The sequence below is a fragment of the Pipra filicauda genome, unplaced genomic scaffold (assembly GCF_003945595.2).
Source record: "Pipra filicauda isolate LSUMZ 115617 unplaced genomic scaffold, ASM394559v2 scaffold114_size2234877_pilon, whole genome shotgun sequence".
Classification (NCBI taxonomy): Eukaryota; Metazoa; Chordata; class Aves; order Passeriformes; family Pipridae; genus Pipra; species Pipra filicauda.
In genome coordinates, this window is record NW_024103596.1 from 39,841 (window position 1) to 57,094 (window position 17,254).

A 17,254-nucleotide genomic window follows, 5' to 3' on the forward strand; every position below is an offset into this window, starting at 1 on the left:
TGTTGGCTGAATAAATAGTGGAACAGCCAGTGAAGATCCAATTCTTTCCTCCTAGAGGGATTTAATGGGCCTCTATGTGGGGGTGACTTTTTCTTCCCCTCAATCTCTGGAGTGCTCCCCGATGCTCAACCTCACCTCAATCCTGTATATTTCTAACCTAGGATGCAGATTCTGTCTTTTCCCTCTGCAGCCCAGGCTACCCAAGAACACCTGGCCCTGAATCCCATGTCTGACATCTGGAGAGAAGCGAAGTGTGCGCTGCTCCTTCCTCCCCCCAAAAGTGTGCCTTTGCCATTTCTAGCTGCTCCTTGCTGTGGTCCTGCATGCCTCTTACACCCAGCCTCAGCTCTGGAAGGTGCAGCTTGGTGCCTCATCCAGGTGAGAAGCAGGTTTTTAATTTCCACCCTCGTGGAGGCAGAGCTCAGTGGTGCAGGATTTGGAAAGGCTCTGCCCAGCAGAGCTGTGTGCCTCGTTCTGGGACTTGCCCAATACAGACAGCAAGCTGCAGACACTTTATCTGATCGAAACCAACTGGGGTTAAGCAGCCCATGCTGCTGATCCTCTGCAAGGAAAAAAAAAAACCCTCTGCAGCCCACCTCCTGCACCACAAACACAGCTTTTCTTCTTCCCACTACTTTTTGCCCTTGAGTGGAGGAGCTTGGCTGTGCCCATTAACAAGGCAAGGCCACTCAACTTGATTAAGTTGAGCTGTTTCTTTAAGAAAACGTCTCTGAGCTGCACAGCTGGCTGCAGGCAGAGACTGCACGGCCTCTGCCTGCTCAGCTCTCTCTGGCTCTTATCTAGGGCCAGGACACAGATACAGGAAAGATCTCCCCACGAAAATAAACACGACCGAGAGACAGAAACACAGCATTTGTTTGCAGTTTAAGAGCAATTTATTTTTAGTTAAAAAAAAAAAAAAATTGCACAAAACTCGTTTTGTTGTTCCCCCCCCCCCCCGTTGCACGGACTTGTTTAGGCAACTTGAAGGCTGATACTGAAATGCAGTTGTGGGAGGCAGAGTGGAGGTGTCTGGAAAGTGGGAGCTGTACGACAGAGTTTGTCTACCATGCATCTCTGGAGCCAGCCCCAGTGCTTTTTTGGGGTGGGGAGGCTTGGACCATCCGCTGGTCAGGTGGATCAGGTCAAGGTTGTATCCTGGTCCCTCCCTGCCCAGCCTGGCAGTCGTTTGAATGATGATTTTGGGGAGCTCTTGAAATTCAGACCTGGCTCTGAACTCCCCAAAGCCTGGATCTGGAGATGTGTGTGATGTAACACATTTTCTTGGCAGTTCTCTGGTTCTTGTAGGAATTGGTTGCCCTCGCCTGACATGTTACCCACTATCCCTTCTGGAGAAGGACCTTCCTGCAGGGAGCCCTGAAAAGCCCAGCACCTCCACACCAGGTAGGCTGTGCTCTGCCGGTGCTGGCTGCCTCCATGCCCCTGCTTGTTTGGGAAGCTTCTGGCCACCCATGGTGTTTCCCTTTACTCTGATTTTTTTTCCAGTTCCTCCAGGCAGCACCACCCTGCCTCCAGGGCTGCTCGTGCCTCTGGATCGAAGCAGGAACTCCTGCATGGGCAGCATTCCTGCCCACAGTGCTTTGGCCACCCGCTGAGCACAGAGGCAGTACCTGGCTGGGGGAAAGGAGGGAAGGAAAACCAATATGAGTGCAGCGCTAATTCTCCAGGATCCTGGCTGGACTGGGTGTTTGGGACAGAGACCAGAGCCATTCCTGCGTGTAATCCTAGGATTACATGTGGCAAATCCTAATTTTTTATACCATTATACGTTGCTTCCTGTTTTGGAGAAGAAGGGACTCACTAATTTCAATAGTAACAAAACAAGCTGGAAAATAAGGCACATATGGGGTCAATTTAAAGGGCTGTGTGAGGAGGAGGCTGTTCCCAGCACAGCCACACGCAGCCAAACCCCGTGACGTGATGTGGCCATCCCAGCCCTGCCTGTGTCGGACAAAACAGGCTGTGCTGGGACTGGGTGGCACAAGCAGCTGCTTCCAGGCGGTGGCTTTGTCTCCCAGGCCAGGGGAAGGTGGCATTGCCCTTGCCTGGGGTGGAAGCGGCTGTGTCCGGCAGCTCCGTCCGGGCTTGCCCACGTGGGTTTGGCTGCTTGTTCCCCAGATGTCTGGCTCTGCCTGGCAGCTCTGGTCTGCTCCAGCAGCTTAGGAACTGAAAGGAAACCGAAGGAAGGCATCCAGTGTACAGACAGGGCAAAAAGCAGATGTGGTGAGGCTTCTCGTCACACACATGCATCTCTCGCTGGCAAAACAAGCTGGGGGAGACAGAGACTGGTGGAGGGGAAAGACACAGGAGACTCCCAGCCCACGGGTGGGCACACAAGTCTAGGGGAGCAGTGACAAAACCCCAGCAGGGGTGAGAGCTGTGGGTGGTTCCATTAGCTGCTGTGCCCGGCTGAGCCATTGTTCCAAGGGACATGAGGATGGACAGGGGTGCAGGGTCCAGCTGTACGATGGATCCCTGGGTAAACTCCTGTGGACATGGAGTTTACTTTCCTCGTACAACACATTCCAAATCCCAGAGCTGTCCAGCCTGACAGCTGTAGAGAAGCCCTCAGTGTGGCACACAGAGGTGCCCATGTGGCATCGGCTCGTGGGTCTGTGTGTGTCTCCTGTGTGGCACAAGGGCTGCAGGGAGAGAGGATGGCTGAGTGTGCCAGGACAGCGTGTCTGCTGCTTCAATACCGCTTCGGTGTGCCCGGCCCTGCTCCAGAGGGGCCTTTGGTCCTGCTCTTCTTTAGTAGTCATTCAATAAATAACTCTAATGCCCGTAGCTAAGCTTTTACACAGCCTCAGCTTGTGTTTCCGCTCTTGCAGTAGCGTGGTGGGCTCTTTAATGGCAAGTTTGTATAAAAAAGTCTTTCAAGGAAGGGGTTTTTTTAAGTGCTGGTGCAAAAGGGCTGGTCTGGCAGCCTCCTCTCTCCTCCCTGCCTCTAGCCTGGGTGGCCAGGCATCCTTCTGCTGTGCTGCCTTAGGATGGTGTCATGAGGTCTCTAAGGTTGGGCTGAGGGCATCTGGCTTCAGATGCTCTCAGGTGCTTTTGGTTGGGTAGCCAAGGAGATGGCACATCTTTGAGCTGTGGGGTAACTCGGTGCTCGGCTTTCTTTGCACCTCCAAAGCGAGCTGGGTTTGGACAGAGCCCAGACAGTCAATCTGTGCCATCCCCACGGCAGGGCAAGCAAACGAGGCGTGTCTGTGCCTGCTTCACTCGTGGCTGTCCGTGTTTGAGCAGGGGGAGCGTGCAGGTGGTCTTTGGGTGCACGTTGCCCTGCGCACCCCTGTCTGTGCCACGGTGCCTGTGCTTGCAATACGAGTGCAGAGGGAGAGCCTGCCCCCCGTTCCCTGGGTGCCAGCCTGGTGAGTGTGCGCTGTGCTCGTGGCAGGAGGCATGTATGGCCCAGTGGCAGGTCACCCTTGCATGCTCACCTGTCCTTTGCAGGGGTCTCCGCCCCTGGGCGCGGTGTCAGGGTGGAGGAAAAGGGGCTTGTATAACCTGTGCCCGACTGCCTTGCTCTCTCTGCTGGCCCTTCAACACGCTGGGCTCAGCCTCTGTCAAAAGTCACCACAAAGTGGCAGCAGCTTTGGCATCTCCCCGCCCCTCCTGGTGCACAGCTGTAAGGACTGGTGGCATCTCAGAGGAGAAGGCCTGAACACCCTCCTGTCTGCTAGATGGGCAGGGAGGGCCTCTTGTCCAGCAAGAGCAGCTTGGGCTGAGCCGAGATCCACAGGTCCTCTTCATCCTGCTTCTTCTTCTTCTTTTTCTTCTTGTTCCTCTCGGCGTGCAGCTGCCCGTTGCTGCTGGGGCCACCTTTCCTCGAGCCTTCTCTCCTCCGTCTGCAGAAGCAGCAGTGGCAGCAGATGAAAATGAACGCGATGAGGACGACCAAGGGCAGACCCAGCAGCACGGCCAGGCAGACGGTGTTGAAGATGCCTTCCTCGTGCTTGGTGCGGATGAGCTCCAAGATGGAATTGAAGAAAGAGCTGATCTTCTGCTGCATGTCGGCTTCTGAGTAGGCTGCTTGCTCTGCAAAGGTCCCTTGGGATACCTTCAGCTCCTGTAAGCAGCTCGTGGGCTCCACAAGCGTCCTGGGATGGTGCCTGCAGAGACAAGAAACTACAGGGATCAAGTGCCTGCTCCCTCAGCAGTTTTCTCCATGGAGCTGCCAGCACAGCCTAAGCCTCAGCAGGGTAAGATGTCTTCTGTCTTAGAGGGGTCTGGGGTCATGGGGGATGGACTATGCTGCCTGCCATGTTCCTTTGGGTTTCTCCATCTGAGAAACATAGCCTTCTATATCCTAGGATTCTTTTTTGGTGGTGGGGATGGACAAGGAGGGCTTTGGGCATCCCTTCTTGCCTTGGCATCTGGCTGAGCACAAATATTGCCCCTCTGCACTTACATCTCAGGCCTCGCTGAGCACCAACAGCACCGAGCTCTTATTAGTCCTTTGTAGGGCTTGTTTCTCAGCAGAGGAAATACTTCTGCAGGAGGAGCTTTGCTGTCTAGGAAGGGACTTGCCTGATTCAGGTAAGGTACCACTGTGGAGAGCAGTGCCACCGTTGGAGGCAGGACTCCACATGTCACAGGTCTCCCCTTACCCCCAATCCATCCTGGGACGGGGTATCCTTGGACAGACTGTTTGTCATGGGCTGGGATGGGCAGCATAGAGGCAAGGAGTGCCTGTCCCAGGCACCACACAGGGTCGTGGTCTGCTCCTGCTGCCCCGACACCCAGGGCACTGCCAGCCAGGTTTGGGGTGGCAGCTGTGGTTAAACCACCTGGATTTCTGATGAGAACCATGGTCATGGGACTCACAGGCAGCACTCAGGTGGGTGGACCCTGATGGGCTGCCTCCCTGCACCCAGGGCTGGCCACAAAGGCGGCAGCAGGAGAGGATAAGGGTTGGCTGGGGATGGAGGAGCTGCCGCCGCCGTGCCTCACCTGGGAATTGCTCCAAGGGTTTGGGTAGGGCTGAGGAGCATTTCTGTGGCCTGACGTAAGGTTTTCCTCTTCCCTCAGGGAGGGAGAGGTGCTGCTGAGTGGCAGGGCTCCCAGGGAAGCCCTCCTGCAGGGGCAGGGAGCTGCTCAGGCTTTCCTCCTCCCCCGGGGCCAGGCAAAGCTCCTGGGGGGGTCTGAGTAGGGCAGGGGGCTTTGTGGGTGAGTCTGCAGTTCTGGCTCAACACAGGGGTCACCAAATTAGAGGTTGTACAGACGAAGAGCTGGCAGGGCAGTATTGGGCTCTAACACCCTGTTTCACCCTCACTCAGCATTTTACATTGGTGTCTTTGCCAGCCTTTGAGATTCAAGCCCCGCAGCCTCTTGAGGGAATGCTGAAATCCCCGTGTGCCCAAGAGGAGAAACTGAGGTGCAGTCAAAGGAAAACCAACACTTCCACGTAACAAAATCTTGAAAGGTACAGCTCGAATTCCAAAGGTGTCCCAGAGGGGTCGCTCCACTTGTTCCCTGTGACACCAGCTCCTTGACTTTCCCTCGGGCAGCTCTCACAGAGCTTGGGGACCCTGGGGGAGGGACAGGGGGACCCAGGCTGGGGCTGGTTCCAGCTAAATCCTCCTTGTCCATGGCACTGCCCTTCCTTCCTTTGCATCGCATTTATTCCTGCTGTGGCACCTGCTAAGGGATGCTCTCTTGTATAGAGCGTTTTGGGATCCTCCAGTTCACTCAGCCAGCACATGCACTGCTCATCCTCCCCCTTCACTTTGCAATTACACCACGCTCCTAACGAACTAGCGAGCCATCAGCCTTGCCCAAAAAGGAACCACCAGTCCCACCCAGCCCTAACCACAGCCTTAGTGCCGCTGCTGAGGCAGGAGATGCTGGGCAACCCCCAGAAAGGTGGCTCCCCGGGGAAAACCTGCCTTTGGAAACACTGTCCTGGGACCTACAAGGCTGTGCAGGGTCTTGTTTCACCAGTCACCCCTGGCTGCTGGCTTTTGGACCTGACTGCCAGGACCCCAAGAGCTGAATCCCCAGCAGAGACACCGAGGCCTCAGTCTGGGATTCTAGAAGTGCTCAAATCCTGTTGGAAGTAAGGGGTTTATCCTCCGTGCCCCTCACAAAATTGGTTTGTTCTGCCCAAGAGCGCAGCTGAGCTGGCCCCAATTAGCTGGTGGTTTCTTTTTTGAACATGAATTTCTGTGGGTGCCTTTTAAAAAACCTCTCATTTGAGATTTACCAAATGAAATGCAGCGCTCTGGGAGGTGGTTTGGCCTTTGGCTGAAAGAAGTTTATTATTATTATTATTATTATTGCTGGATTTTTGTCCAGTCTGCTTGCATCTTTCAGTTTCCGTTTGCTAGGAAAGGAATTTATTTATATATATATTTATATACATATATATATATATATATATAACACATATAGAGTGGGGTTTTTTTGGAGGTAGACAAGCAGAATGGCTTGCACCCAGGAGGAGGAATGCTCTTGTGAGAGGCAGAAGAGCCTTTTCCACCCAACCTCTGTTGCTGAGCAGCTTCCCAGCCTTGGGAAAGCAGCTGCTCCCCACATTCCCTCATTCCACTCAACAGAGGACAGTAACATCATCATCATCATCCCCACCTGAGAAATCATGGGCTACCACTCAGAGACTCAAATCCCATCCATCCTCTTCCTACCCCCTGCCTGCAGCCAGTGGGGCACATCCCAGATCTGCTTTTGCTCACAGGGGAGATAAGCAAGAGGCACTTCTTAAAGCTGATCCCTGTCCTGACCTTCATCCTCTGTGAGGCTTTTTTTTTTGGGCAGCTGTAGTAGTAAAGGTTAAACTGCAACACAAACAAACAGAGCAGCTTTTCCTCAGCCTGAATCATCCAAGTGGTGCAGGTTTGCCATTTATCCATAAATACCCTGACAGCTCATTATCCAGGCATGAATACTGGATGCCTATGATACACTTGACTCCAAAAAAGAAGTCAAAAAACCAAACAAGCCCAAAACAACAACCGCCTTAATTTCAGACAAAACAGGATGTACAATTTTATTCCTGCACGGAGCTGCTTTATATTTATTGCCTCTAAACTTCTGGGGAGGGAAAGAGGGCTGGAACTTCCTTTTAAACTTGTAATTAATTGTTTGCAGAGGAAAAAAAGAAAGGAAAAAAAAAAAGGCAAAGCCCTTTGAAATGTTTCCACTTTAAACCGGAGCTGAATGTGCCGCAGAGGCCCTGGCTGTTTGTTCCTGGGAAGTGCCCAGCTGGGGATGTGTGGCCACCCTGGGCAAGCCCAGATGTGGCTGAGCATCCCTTGGAAGGGGAAGGTGGAGGTACCTGCCACCACCCTGAGCAAGCAGTGCCCAAATCCCAGAGCCATCTTCCAGCATGGCCACGCAGCTGCTTTTCAAATGCTTTTTCTTTTTGGTGCGTGCATCGCTTTTTGTTTTGTAGATGAAGGGATGTCTGTGTGCTAAAGAAAGGGGTTCTTCATATTTAAAAAAAAAAAAAAGGTGGGGAGGGGAAAGTAGAAAAACTGGTGTCTTTGGAACCGTCAGCTCCAAGGGCAGAGGGGTTACTCAAGGCCACCCATTGCCAGCTGAAAGCCCGAGTGCACAGTGAGGAGCTGCATTTAGGAAAAATCTGTGCTGCTGCTCAGTTTGGTGCAACAGCAACATCTCCCTTTAGAGAAGGGATGAACGGGGACAGCTGCCTCCACACTGTGGTCCAGGATGGGTGTGGACCGCCAGCTCAAAGCACATGGAGCTGCCACTGGGAGGTCAGCTGGTTTTTGGGTCAAGATATGGGCCAAAGAAAGAGGGCCAGGGAGGCCCTGGGAGACAGGGCTGTGTCTTGGGGAGGGCAGTGAAGCGCCCTGCTAAATGAGCTCTTTGTTTTTGGGCAGCCGGTGCTGGCAGAGTCAGGGGAAAGCTGACATGGAAACTCGCTTGGGAACTCCTGTGGCCAGGGATGGACGGCTCCGCCTGACAGCAGCTCTGCATGGTGAGGCTCTATGCCACTTGTGTAAGTTTTAATCCAACACGAGGTCCTTTAATCCGTCTTGGCTTCGAAAGAGCCAGTTTGCAAGGGTGGGGAGCATGTGCCACTCCTCCGGAGTTACGGGCGGCCGTGGGTGGAAAACAAGCTCCCTTTGAGGGCAGGTTTGCGATGGCACCGCAAACCGTCGGCGGCGCACAGGGCTTGCCTGGCTGAGGGGAGGGGTAAAGGCTGCCAGCCCGAGTGTGGGGAAACCAAAACAGAGGGGTTGCCTTGGCAATGCTGGCTTGTCCACATCCTGTGCACTGCAGAGCGACCGCAACCGGGGATGGAGGTAGAGTTTGCAGAAAAGCTGCAGTTTGCTAGAAACTGCTACGCTGGGTCACCATGGCAGAGGGGAGAGAGCTGGAGGTGTTTCAGGACCTGATTTTGCTGGTTAAGGTCTTTAGGCTCAACCCTCAACAGGCTCTTATGTCTGCATGAAGTTCCCTCCAGCCTAACAAAGCTCAACCTGCTCCTCTCAGCTGAGATGCTGCCTGGCTCAGGCAGGAATGGGGCTGCTCTGAGGTGCCCCCTGCACCCATGGTGAGAGCAGGGGTAGCTCCGGGGGACAACTGACAACTTGCTAAGTAGTGCAGAGCAGGAATCACGTTATTAAACACAACCATTTCCTTCTGTTACTGGCTTTATGTCAGCTTTATACCGACTTTCCATGGCACTGACAGCTGTGGGTCAGTCTGGGAGAGGCTAATTTCTCTGTTGCAGCCTGTGAGCTCCCTGATACACCCAGCAGAGACACAGCTGTGCTGTCACACGAGTGGCATCTCTTTTTCCCCACTTGCACCTGCAGACTTAAAGGAAAACTGGATGAAACCTGACACCGAGGGTGTGCAGTTTCCTTAGCAAGGATTGCACGTTGCTGTTTCGGAAATGGTGACTAAGAAGAGTTTTGCCGTCGATCTCCCAGAACTCACAGCAAGCTACGGAGACCTTCCTCACACGTAAAAAGCAAACACCAAAAGCCACCACCCAGCAAACACGACCAGCTACAGCTTCGTCTCATTCCCACCACCATCAAACCTTCCTGCCAGAAGCCGCGCGTGGATTCTTTCATCCCCTAAAGGGAGCGATTTGGAAAACTACTGATACGAACGTTGGATAAGAGGGTTAAAGTGAAACTATTTTGCAAGCTGCCGCCTGGAGCCCACTCGGCATCACCGGCTGCACACGCGCGGCTGCCGTCGGCCCGGGATCGCGGCGACTCTGGCCAAGAGACCAGCTTTGAGTTTAGGTGAGCGCCACTGTCACCCCCGGCAGCACCGGGAGCTCCTCTGAGCCGTCCCGGGCTCCCCCAAACTACGGTACAGGCAGTGCAGGCGGGCAGCAGCCCCCACCCGTGGCCCTCACTGGGGTGGATCGCGTGTGGTTTTGGTCACAAGAGGCTCAGAGGGCTGTCGGAGAACTTGTGGCTGCCCCATCCCCGGAAATGTTCAGGGCCGGGTTAGACAGCAGGTTGGAGCAACCTGGTCTGGCAGAAGGTGTCCCCTGTTCCACGGCAGGGGGGTTGGAACTAGGTGGTCTTTAAGGCCCCGTCAAACCCAAACAGTTCTAGGATTCTGTGCTGTTCAAAACGTGTGAATGCAGCCTCCGGCTCCGGTGCCCCGAACCCCCGGTGATGGGCAGGCCGCCCCTGACACACCTTCCCTGAGAACTTGTCGCTCCTCATCGCCATTTCCCCAGTGCCACCGTCCCCACCGCCCCTGCCCCGGTGCCCACCCCACTTCACCCCACGAAGCAGAAGAGTTGTCCTTAAAAACTTTTTTTTTTTTTTTTTTTTAAATAAGAGGAAAGCCCTGGATTTGGGTAACACAAAGCCGAGGATAACGCCCAGGAAAGCCCAGCCCTGGGACCCCCCTCCCGGGTACCCCCCCGACTTACCTCTGTGCCGCAGCCCCGTCCCGGCAGCTGCTCCGGCGGCCGGAGGAAATGGGACGGCCCGTCCCGTCCCGTGGAGTCCCGCCCGCCCCCGCCCCTGGCCCGGCCCCGCCGCCCGCCCGGCCCCACCTGGGGCTGCCCCCCCGCCACGGCCCCGCGTGTCCCATCACGGAACCCCAAAACTGCGAGGGGGGGGCACACCCCGGGCGCTGCCAGGCTGAGGGGTTAGGCTGGGAGAGAGGCGGGGAGGGGGCACAAACCGGCCCCGAAGCTGCTGGGGGGAGGGAGGGAACCAAGTGTTTCCCTCGCTTTGGTGCAGCGCAGGTTTGCCAAGAAGCGGTTTTGGAGGACAGCAGGGAGGGTTGCGGGGTGGCGATGCTGCTTCTGTAGTGGGGAGGACAGGGTAGAGCTCCAGCTCCCCAAGAGTGGTGACAGGAGTGCCACCCTGTGCCCTGTGACCACTGCCACCCTGTACCCCATCACTGCCACCCTGCATCCTATCACCACTGCCACCCTGCCACCACCACCCTGAACCCTGTCAGCACTGCCATCCTGCACATCACCACTGCCACCCTGCATCCTGCCACCACCATCCTGAACCCTGTCACCACTGCCATCCTGCACCACATCACCACTGCCACCCTGCATCCTGCCACCACTGCCACCCTGCATCCTGCCACCACCACCCTGAACCCCGTCACCACTGCCATCCTGCACCACACCACCACTGCCACCCTGGACCCTGCCACCACCACCCTGAACCCTGTCACCACTGCCACCCTGCACCCTGCCACCACCACCCTGAACCCCGTCACCACTGCCATCCTGCACCACATCACCACTGTCACCCTGCACCCTGTCACTGCCTCCTTGTACCCTGTACCCACCTGCACCCTGCTACTGCCACCCTGAACCTGGTCACCACCTCCCCACGCGTTGTCACCCCTACACTGCCCTGATATCCACCCTCTGTCCCTGGGAGGGGGATACTGCAGCCAAGCAGGAGGTGATGGAGCATCCCCACGGGAGGGGACACCCTGGGGGCTGCCCCTACACCCGGCAGCACTATGGGTGCTGTACACCCATGGATCATGAAGGATGTTTCAGCCCAGGAAGGGGGTTAGTGGCAGCCTTGGCAGTGCTGGGTTAAGAGTTGGACTCGATGATCTCAGAGGGCTTTTCTGACCTAAATGATTCTATGATTCAATATTTTTAAACTGTGATTCTGGTTCCATTAGGATTTCTAACCCCACCCTTCACTTGCTGCTTTCTCTCCATCTCATTTCTTTTTATCTCCACGTTGGGGATATCCAGGAATCACCGGATCCCATCTGCTTTCCAGTCTGGGGGCTGAGCAGCCTCCATGCAGCGTTGTGGTGCTGACAGCTGGGCAAGCTGCGACTAGAAAAATGTTTTACTGGAATTTTTCTGGTTGGCTCGAATCCTTTTGGATTGCAAAACCCCCACACTTGCCCTCCTTGCCCTCCTTCATGCTCCAGAGCCGGCAGCTTTGCTTTTCTGCTTCAGCCTTGGCACCGACTTGTCAGGCTGGGGTAGCCAGGGCTGCTTGACCCTTCAAGGCTGCTGGAAAACAGCCCCATGTTCCCAGTGCTGTGCCTTGGCAGCACCAGGACCAATGCTGTGGTGGGAATAGGAGGGAAGCGGGACAGAGAGGAGGGTGGAGGGATGGAGGCAAGTTGTCTGCCAGCCTCTACTGCCCTCCCTGCTGCTGCCTTCACCCTCCTGCTGGGGCCAGAGGGGTGAGAGACCCCCAGAAACACACATTGTAGGCTACAGCTTGTGCTAAGCACCAGGTTGTAGCCTTTGGGAAGGTATTTGTGTCCTGTGGGAAGCACCAAACCTTTTTCCCTGAAGAATTGCTGCTTGTTAACACCATGAACTTTTCCCTTGGTTTGATGTTGCAGAATGAAGATCCCTAGCCTTTGTATCTTGTTTGTGGCTCATTGCATCCCAGCTTACCTCACTCTGGCTCACCCCATTCCATATCTCCATGTCCCAGCTCACCCCATCCTGTCCCCTCATCCTATCCCAGCTCACCCCATCCTGTCTCTCCCTGCCATATCTCACCCCATCCCACCTCTTTCCCCTCACTGAGCTGCAGCCCTTTCCTCGTTTGCAGGTACCAAATCCTCCTATTAAAACCACCTTCCCAGGGCACACAGGAGCCACCGGGGTGCTGACAGTCACCTGAGGGACACCTGGCCCCTGTACAGCACCAGATGGGATAACACCACCTCTGAAACTCCGCTCACAGGATCACCTGGAAGTATTTATTATCAGAGCTCTCCAAGGGTGAGCATGGCTGGAAGCACCAGGCTCGGGGTGCCCATCCCTGGGATTGGGGGTTGAAAGCCTTGTCTGTCCTCAGTGCCTGGGAGATTTGCTTTGTTCCCTGGGCAAACAGCCCTGCTGGGGCTCTGGCTTTCTTGTCACTAATTTAATTTGGCAGGGGCCTCACCGAGGGAGGAGCTGCCAGTCTGGGCACCTTCCCCAGATTTTGGGGGGCCCCTCTGAGCACGGTGCTTCAGCAGCCTCTTGGCTTCAGGCAGGAGCATTGTGGTGACGTGGCAGAGGTGGTGGGCACTGACAGTACTGATGTCTTGGGATGCTGCTGCCTGTAGAGGAGAGTCTTGATGCCATCGAGGATAGTGATACCATTAAGCTGAGTTGGGAAGCACTGGATAGACTTTAAGGAAACTTAGAATTAATGCAAGAATATACAAATATAATCAGTCAGACCGCTGTCTAATGCAGCATGCTCTTCCCCATAACTGACCTTTAAAGGTTGCTTCCAACCCAAACTGTTCTGTGATTCCACAGTGGTCCATAGGAGACGCTTTGAACGAATCTAAACACTATTTGATGCCTGACCTTGTGAATATCTTCTGCAGCAAGGAGTTCCACAGCTCCTTTCCACGTGGAGCGGATAAAAGGTACGTTTCGGGGGGGGGATTGTTGAACCTGCCACCTCTGAGTTTTGTTTGGCATGCAGCATATCTGGGCTCCAAGGAATAGTGCTTTGTTTCTCAGAAACTTTACTGGGCGGGAGGAAGCCGTGACTCAGGCGCTGATGAATCACTGCAGCTCCTGATTATGCGTCTCCCTGCTTGCTGGTGCCCCTCAAGCACAGGAGCCCAGTGAGCCCACGCCAGGCCAGCTCCTGTCACATCATGGGATGTCGGTCTGAGCTCAGGCCTGGGACCAGCCGAAAATCAAATCCCACCTCCAGCCAGTTTTCCATCCGTCCTTCCCCAACTCCTTATTTCCATGTGAGATGAAAGGCTTTTCCATGCTGAAAAGCCCCCCTGATAATTTCCATTTCCTCCCAAGTTCCTTCAACCCCTAATTTAATGTGGAAAACACTACTCATTTTGCACTGAAAATAGAAACACTCTCTTGCTTCCCGCTTGTTTCATTGGATTCAGCTGATTTATTTACCAGTTTGCCCCATTACACAGCTGGGAGCTTCACTCTTGCCTTGAAAACAGCCAGCTGGTACCCAGGGCCAGTTTATTTGGGCTTTTCTCGGCATGGTGGGATGGGAGGAGAAGCAAAGTTACTGCAGACATGATCACACCTTTCTTCCCAGCTGCTTCCTCTGCTCGTGATTTCTGTTTGCAGACACTAGTCTGGCTTAAAGTAAGCAATGGAAAACTCTGCTCCCGGAGAAACATTCCTCTCATTTTTCCCCTATGCTTCTGCTTTTTCCCCTCCCTCTCCCCCTCCCACAAAAAAGGCTGCAGTTTAAACACCAAAAATAACACACGCCTTGTCGTGGGCTGGTTAAAAATAGCAGCTCTTGGTATTTACTTTAGCAGCAGCAATGGGTTTTCTGGCTTTGGAGGAGAATGGGGAGTAGGGATGGGGTGGGATGCAATGGGACGGTGACCCTTGGAGGGGGGTGGAGGACAGAAACAAAGCTGATATTTTGGGGAGAGCTGCTTCATCCTCTCCCTTGGTCGGCACCTGTTGGGCTCTGTCCCCTCTGAGAAGGGGGAAGCTCTGGGGGTGGGTTGGGCTCAGGTGTCCCAGTCCCACCTGGGTCCCACCTTGGGCTGGTTTGGGGCTGCCCTTAAGTGTTGGGGCTCAGTCCCATGTAAGGAGTGATGTGGACAAATGCTGCTCTTAGGGGAAATGCCCCAAAACCAGTGAGTTTTTGGGGTGCCTCTTCCCCACCCGTCACCTGGGAGGCTTTGCAGCTGGGCTTGCTGAGTTGTGTCCGGATCTGTGGAATCCTCCCTCCCTAGGGGAGAGGAATGCCGGGGTGGGGAGCGAGGTGAGGTCCTCAGGTGCCTTCTCAAATCCTGCTTGATGCTTGCGTTGAGAAATCTGGGGTACAGGGACCTGCGAGGGGCTGAGGAGGAGGAGGAGGGTACGTGTCTGCTCAGGGCATGTTTTGGTGTTCGAGAGGAGAGTGATGGGGCTTTGTGTTGGTTTAGAGCTGATTGTTTTGTGTGCGTGAGCCTTCAGGAACTCCTTCCTGAGGAAATCCTACGGGCAGCACTGATGGCAGGCGAGGGGGAGAGGAGACACCCCAGGGGGTGGGGAAAGTGCCAGGCGTGGGCGAGTCCCGGCAGCGTGACGTAGTGCCTTCCCGTTTAGGAACGGCTCAAGGATCAGTTACGTGAAGGCCAGGGGAGGAAAAACCCGTTGGTGAACGGGGGTGCTCCTTTCCTCAGCATGGAAATGGGGTCACCAGCAGCATCCAGGATTTTGTGGAAGGTGTGAACCAAAGGCAGAGGAGTGAGTGACGCTCGGGCACAGCCCGGTGCCCCCAAGGACCAGTGTGTGTGCCCAGTTGTGGGAGGTGGTGGCTCGTGCCTCCTCCTGGAGCAGCCGCTCCTAGGGGTGTCCCATGCCAGATGAGCGTCAGATCTGATCTGCCCAGGTTGATTTTTAGGTGAAAAACTAGTGGTGCCAGCTGTCCCCTCTGGCACAGTCCTTCCTTAGGCTCAGCCTCACGATGCTGAGGAGCAATCAGTGGCTGCCCCTTGGTGCCGGCTGAGCCGGGCAGGGAGAGCCAATCCTGCTTTTAAATGAAAAGCAGCTGCCAAATTATTATTAGTATTTTGATTATTTTTATTATCTGTTCCTCTCCATAAGCCACTGCCATGGGGGAAGCTGTTCCCAGAGATCTGTGGTGAGCTGATGTCCCTCGGCTCAGGAGAGCATGAGGATTTTGGCTGGTGGCACTGGAGCAGTTGGGATGTTCTGTGCTACCCTTGGGGCTTAGCTCCTGCCTGGGAATGGGACTCTTTGACCTTTGCCCTTCACAGTTCAAAGTCTTCCCGCTCCTCATCTTGTTTGCTACCAGGGGCTTCGTGAGGAGGATGCAGCTGGGTGTCAGGGCTTGGTGGGCCCTCTCCCACCCCCCAGGAGGGAACCGAGAGCGAAATGCAAATCGTGGTGGGTGAAAGAGGGAAAAAACACCCAAGACCTTTCTCCTGGGGTTGTTTGGCCTCTTTCTGCCTCTCTGTGAGGGAGAGAAGGTTCCTGTATTTGGAGGGGCAAAGTCCCCCTCAGGAAGGGGGGAGAGGCAGCCTTTGGGTTGAGGTTGAGGAACCGATACGAGGGGGAAACAGGCAGATGCCGGCTGTTTTTGGCATGACTGGAGTGCAACAAGGGGCCGTGGGACCAGGAGGAGGGACAGAGCCTGTCCCCAGGAGCAGGGGGACAGTGCTGCCAGTGATACTCCTCCAGCCCCATCCCCTCTGCTGCTCCTCTCCCAGCTGCCTGCTTCCAACGCCTGCTCCTGAAATTCTTACAGGGAGGATTTCCCACTTCATCCCCCTCCTTCTCTCACTTTTAGGGAGGATTTTTCTCATAACCATTTGCAGAGTTACTTCCTTCAGCCCCCTCTTTTGTTGTGGTGTCACCAAATGCAGGGGACAGTGTGAGGACAAGGGTGTGTGTTGTGGTGAACAGAGGCAGCTTGTGTTTCCCACCACATCCTGGTGTGCTCCGCCCTGCCGGCCAGCAGCCCTGCTGGGCCCTGCCGAGGAGCAGTGCTGGGAGATAACCTGGCTGGGAGCAAGAGGATTAGCCATGCTGCTGGGAATAAGCCTGCTGTGGGAGGGCTGCAAACCTTGACATCCCTACTGACAGCAGAAAGCAATCCAAAACACTGGGAGAGAGAGAAGCGCTGCTGTAAGGATGTCCCTCATCACAGCCAGGATCTTGTCTCAAATATGATGTATTTGATGAGGATTTTTTAGCAGCCTTCCATTGCCTAAAGGGGCTCTTAAGAGAGCTGGAGAGGGACTTTGGACAAGGACCTGGAATGACAGGACAAGGGGGGATGGCTTCACACTGACAGAGAGCAGGTTTGGATTGAATATTAGGAAGAAATTCTTCCCTGTGAGGGTGGTGAGGCACTGGCACAGGTTGCCCAGAGAAGCTGTGGCTGCCCCTTCCCTGGAAGTGTCCAAGGCCAGGTTGAATGGAACTCTGAGCAGCCTGGTCTAGTGGAAGGTGTCCCTGCCATGGGCAGGGGCTTGGAACTAGATGATATTTGAAGGTCCTTCCCAATCCAACTCTAGGATTGATTCTATGCTTATTGAAACAAGTTAGAAGCAGAAAAATTGCTGGCTGTAGTGCAGGAAAGGGGTATAAGCCTGTGGGCTGCTACTCACAGCACTCCTCTTCCCAGGATGAGAGGACAAATCAATGAAATTTAAAAGCCCCACATTTAGATTTGATTAAAATAGATAATTCATAACTTTTTTTTACACTCTACATAACTAAGCTTTAAAGCTTGTAACCCTAGGAGTTAAAATATAAAAACGGGAATGAGGATTTTAAAGGGATGATAAAAACATCCAGTCTTACGAGGAGGAATTAAAATCTGAAAATGTTAAAGATGGTGCTGTAAAAATCCCATCCCTCAGGGTATAAAGCAGCTGTGAATTTGTGGCACAAGGCTGCCCCTTCATCGACCTGCTCCAGCCTTGCTCCTGCAGGCATTGCCCCTCTTCCTGCCGTGCTCCTGGTTGAGCGTTTCCCTCGGGGTTTTGGGAGCCGAGGTTGCAGGTTGTGTTGTTGGGAATGTGTTGCTCGAGCTCTGGGTTTGGGATGGGTGCCCAAGGTCCTTGCTGAGGACCTTTGCTCCACCAGCAAACATCAGCAGGGTGTACAAAGTTCCCGAGCATCGCTCATGCAAGAAGGGGACTTTGTGAGAGGGCTGTGATGAAATATCCCTGTATAAAGTGCAGCTGGGGGGGGCTGTGATGCTCTATGGGGTGTGAAGTGCCCGAGGAGGAATGTGGTGTGCCCGGGAAGGCATGCTCCTTGGAGAGCCTGGAAATGTGAGATCCCACCACGTGT

General features: G+C 54.5%; 1 protein-coding gene and 1 long non-coding RNA gene across 2 annotated transcripts; one reads left to right on the forward strand and one right to left on the reverse strand.

Moving 5' to 3' along the window:
• Window positions 1–934: 934 nt before the first annotated feature.
• KIAA0040 (KIAA0040 ortholog) lies at window positions 935–4,129 on the reverse strand. The gene has a single exon (XM_027740676.2). It carries the CDS (start codon window positions 4,031–4,033, stop codon window positions 3,701–3,703), a length of 333 nt encoding a protein of 110 aa, XP_027596477.1. The 5' UTR covers window positions 4,034–4,129; the 3' UTR covers window positions 935–3,700.
• Window positions 4,130–7,889: 3,760 nt separating this feature from the next.
• On the forward strand, window positions 7,890–12,814 carry LOC120323745. Its single transcript, XR_005564548.1, has 3 exons — window positions 7,890–7,981; window positions 8,826–9,266; window positions 12,752–12,814. It is a non-coding gene; the product is annotated as an uncharacterized LOC120323745 (long non-coding RNA).
• Window positions 12,815–17,254: the final 4,440 nt, after the last annotated feature.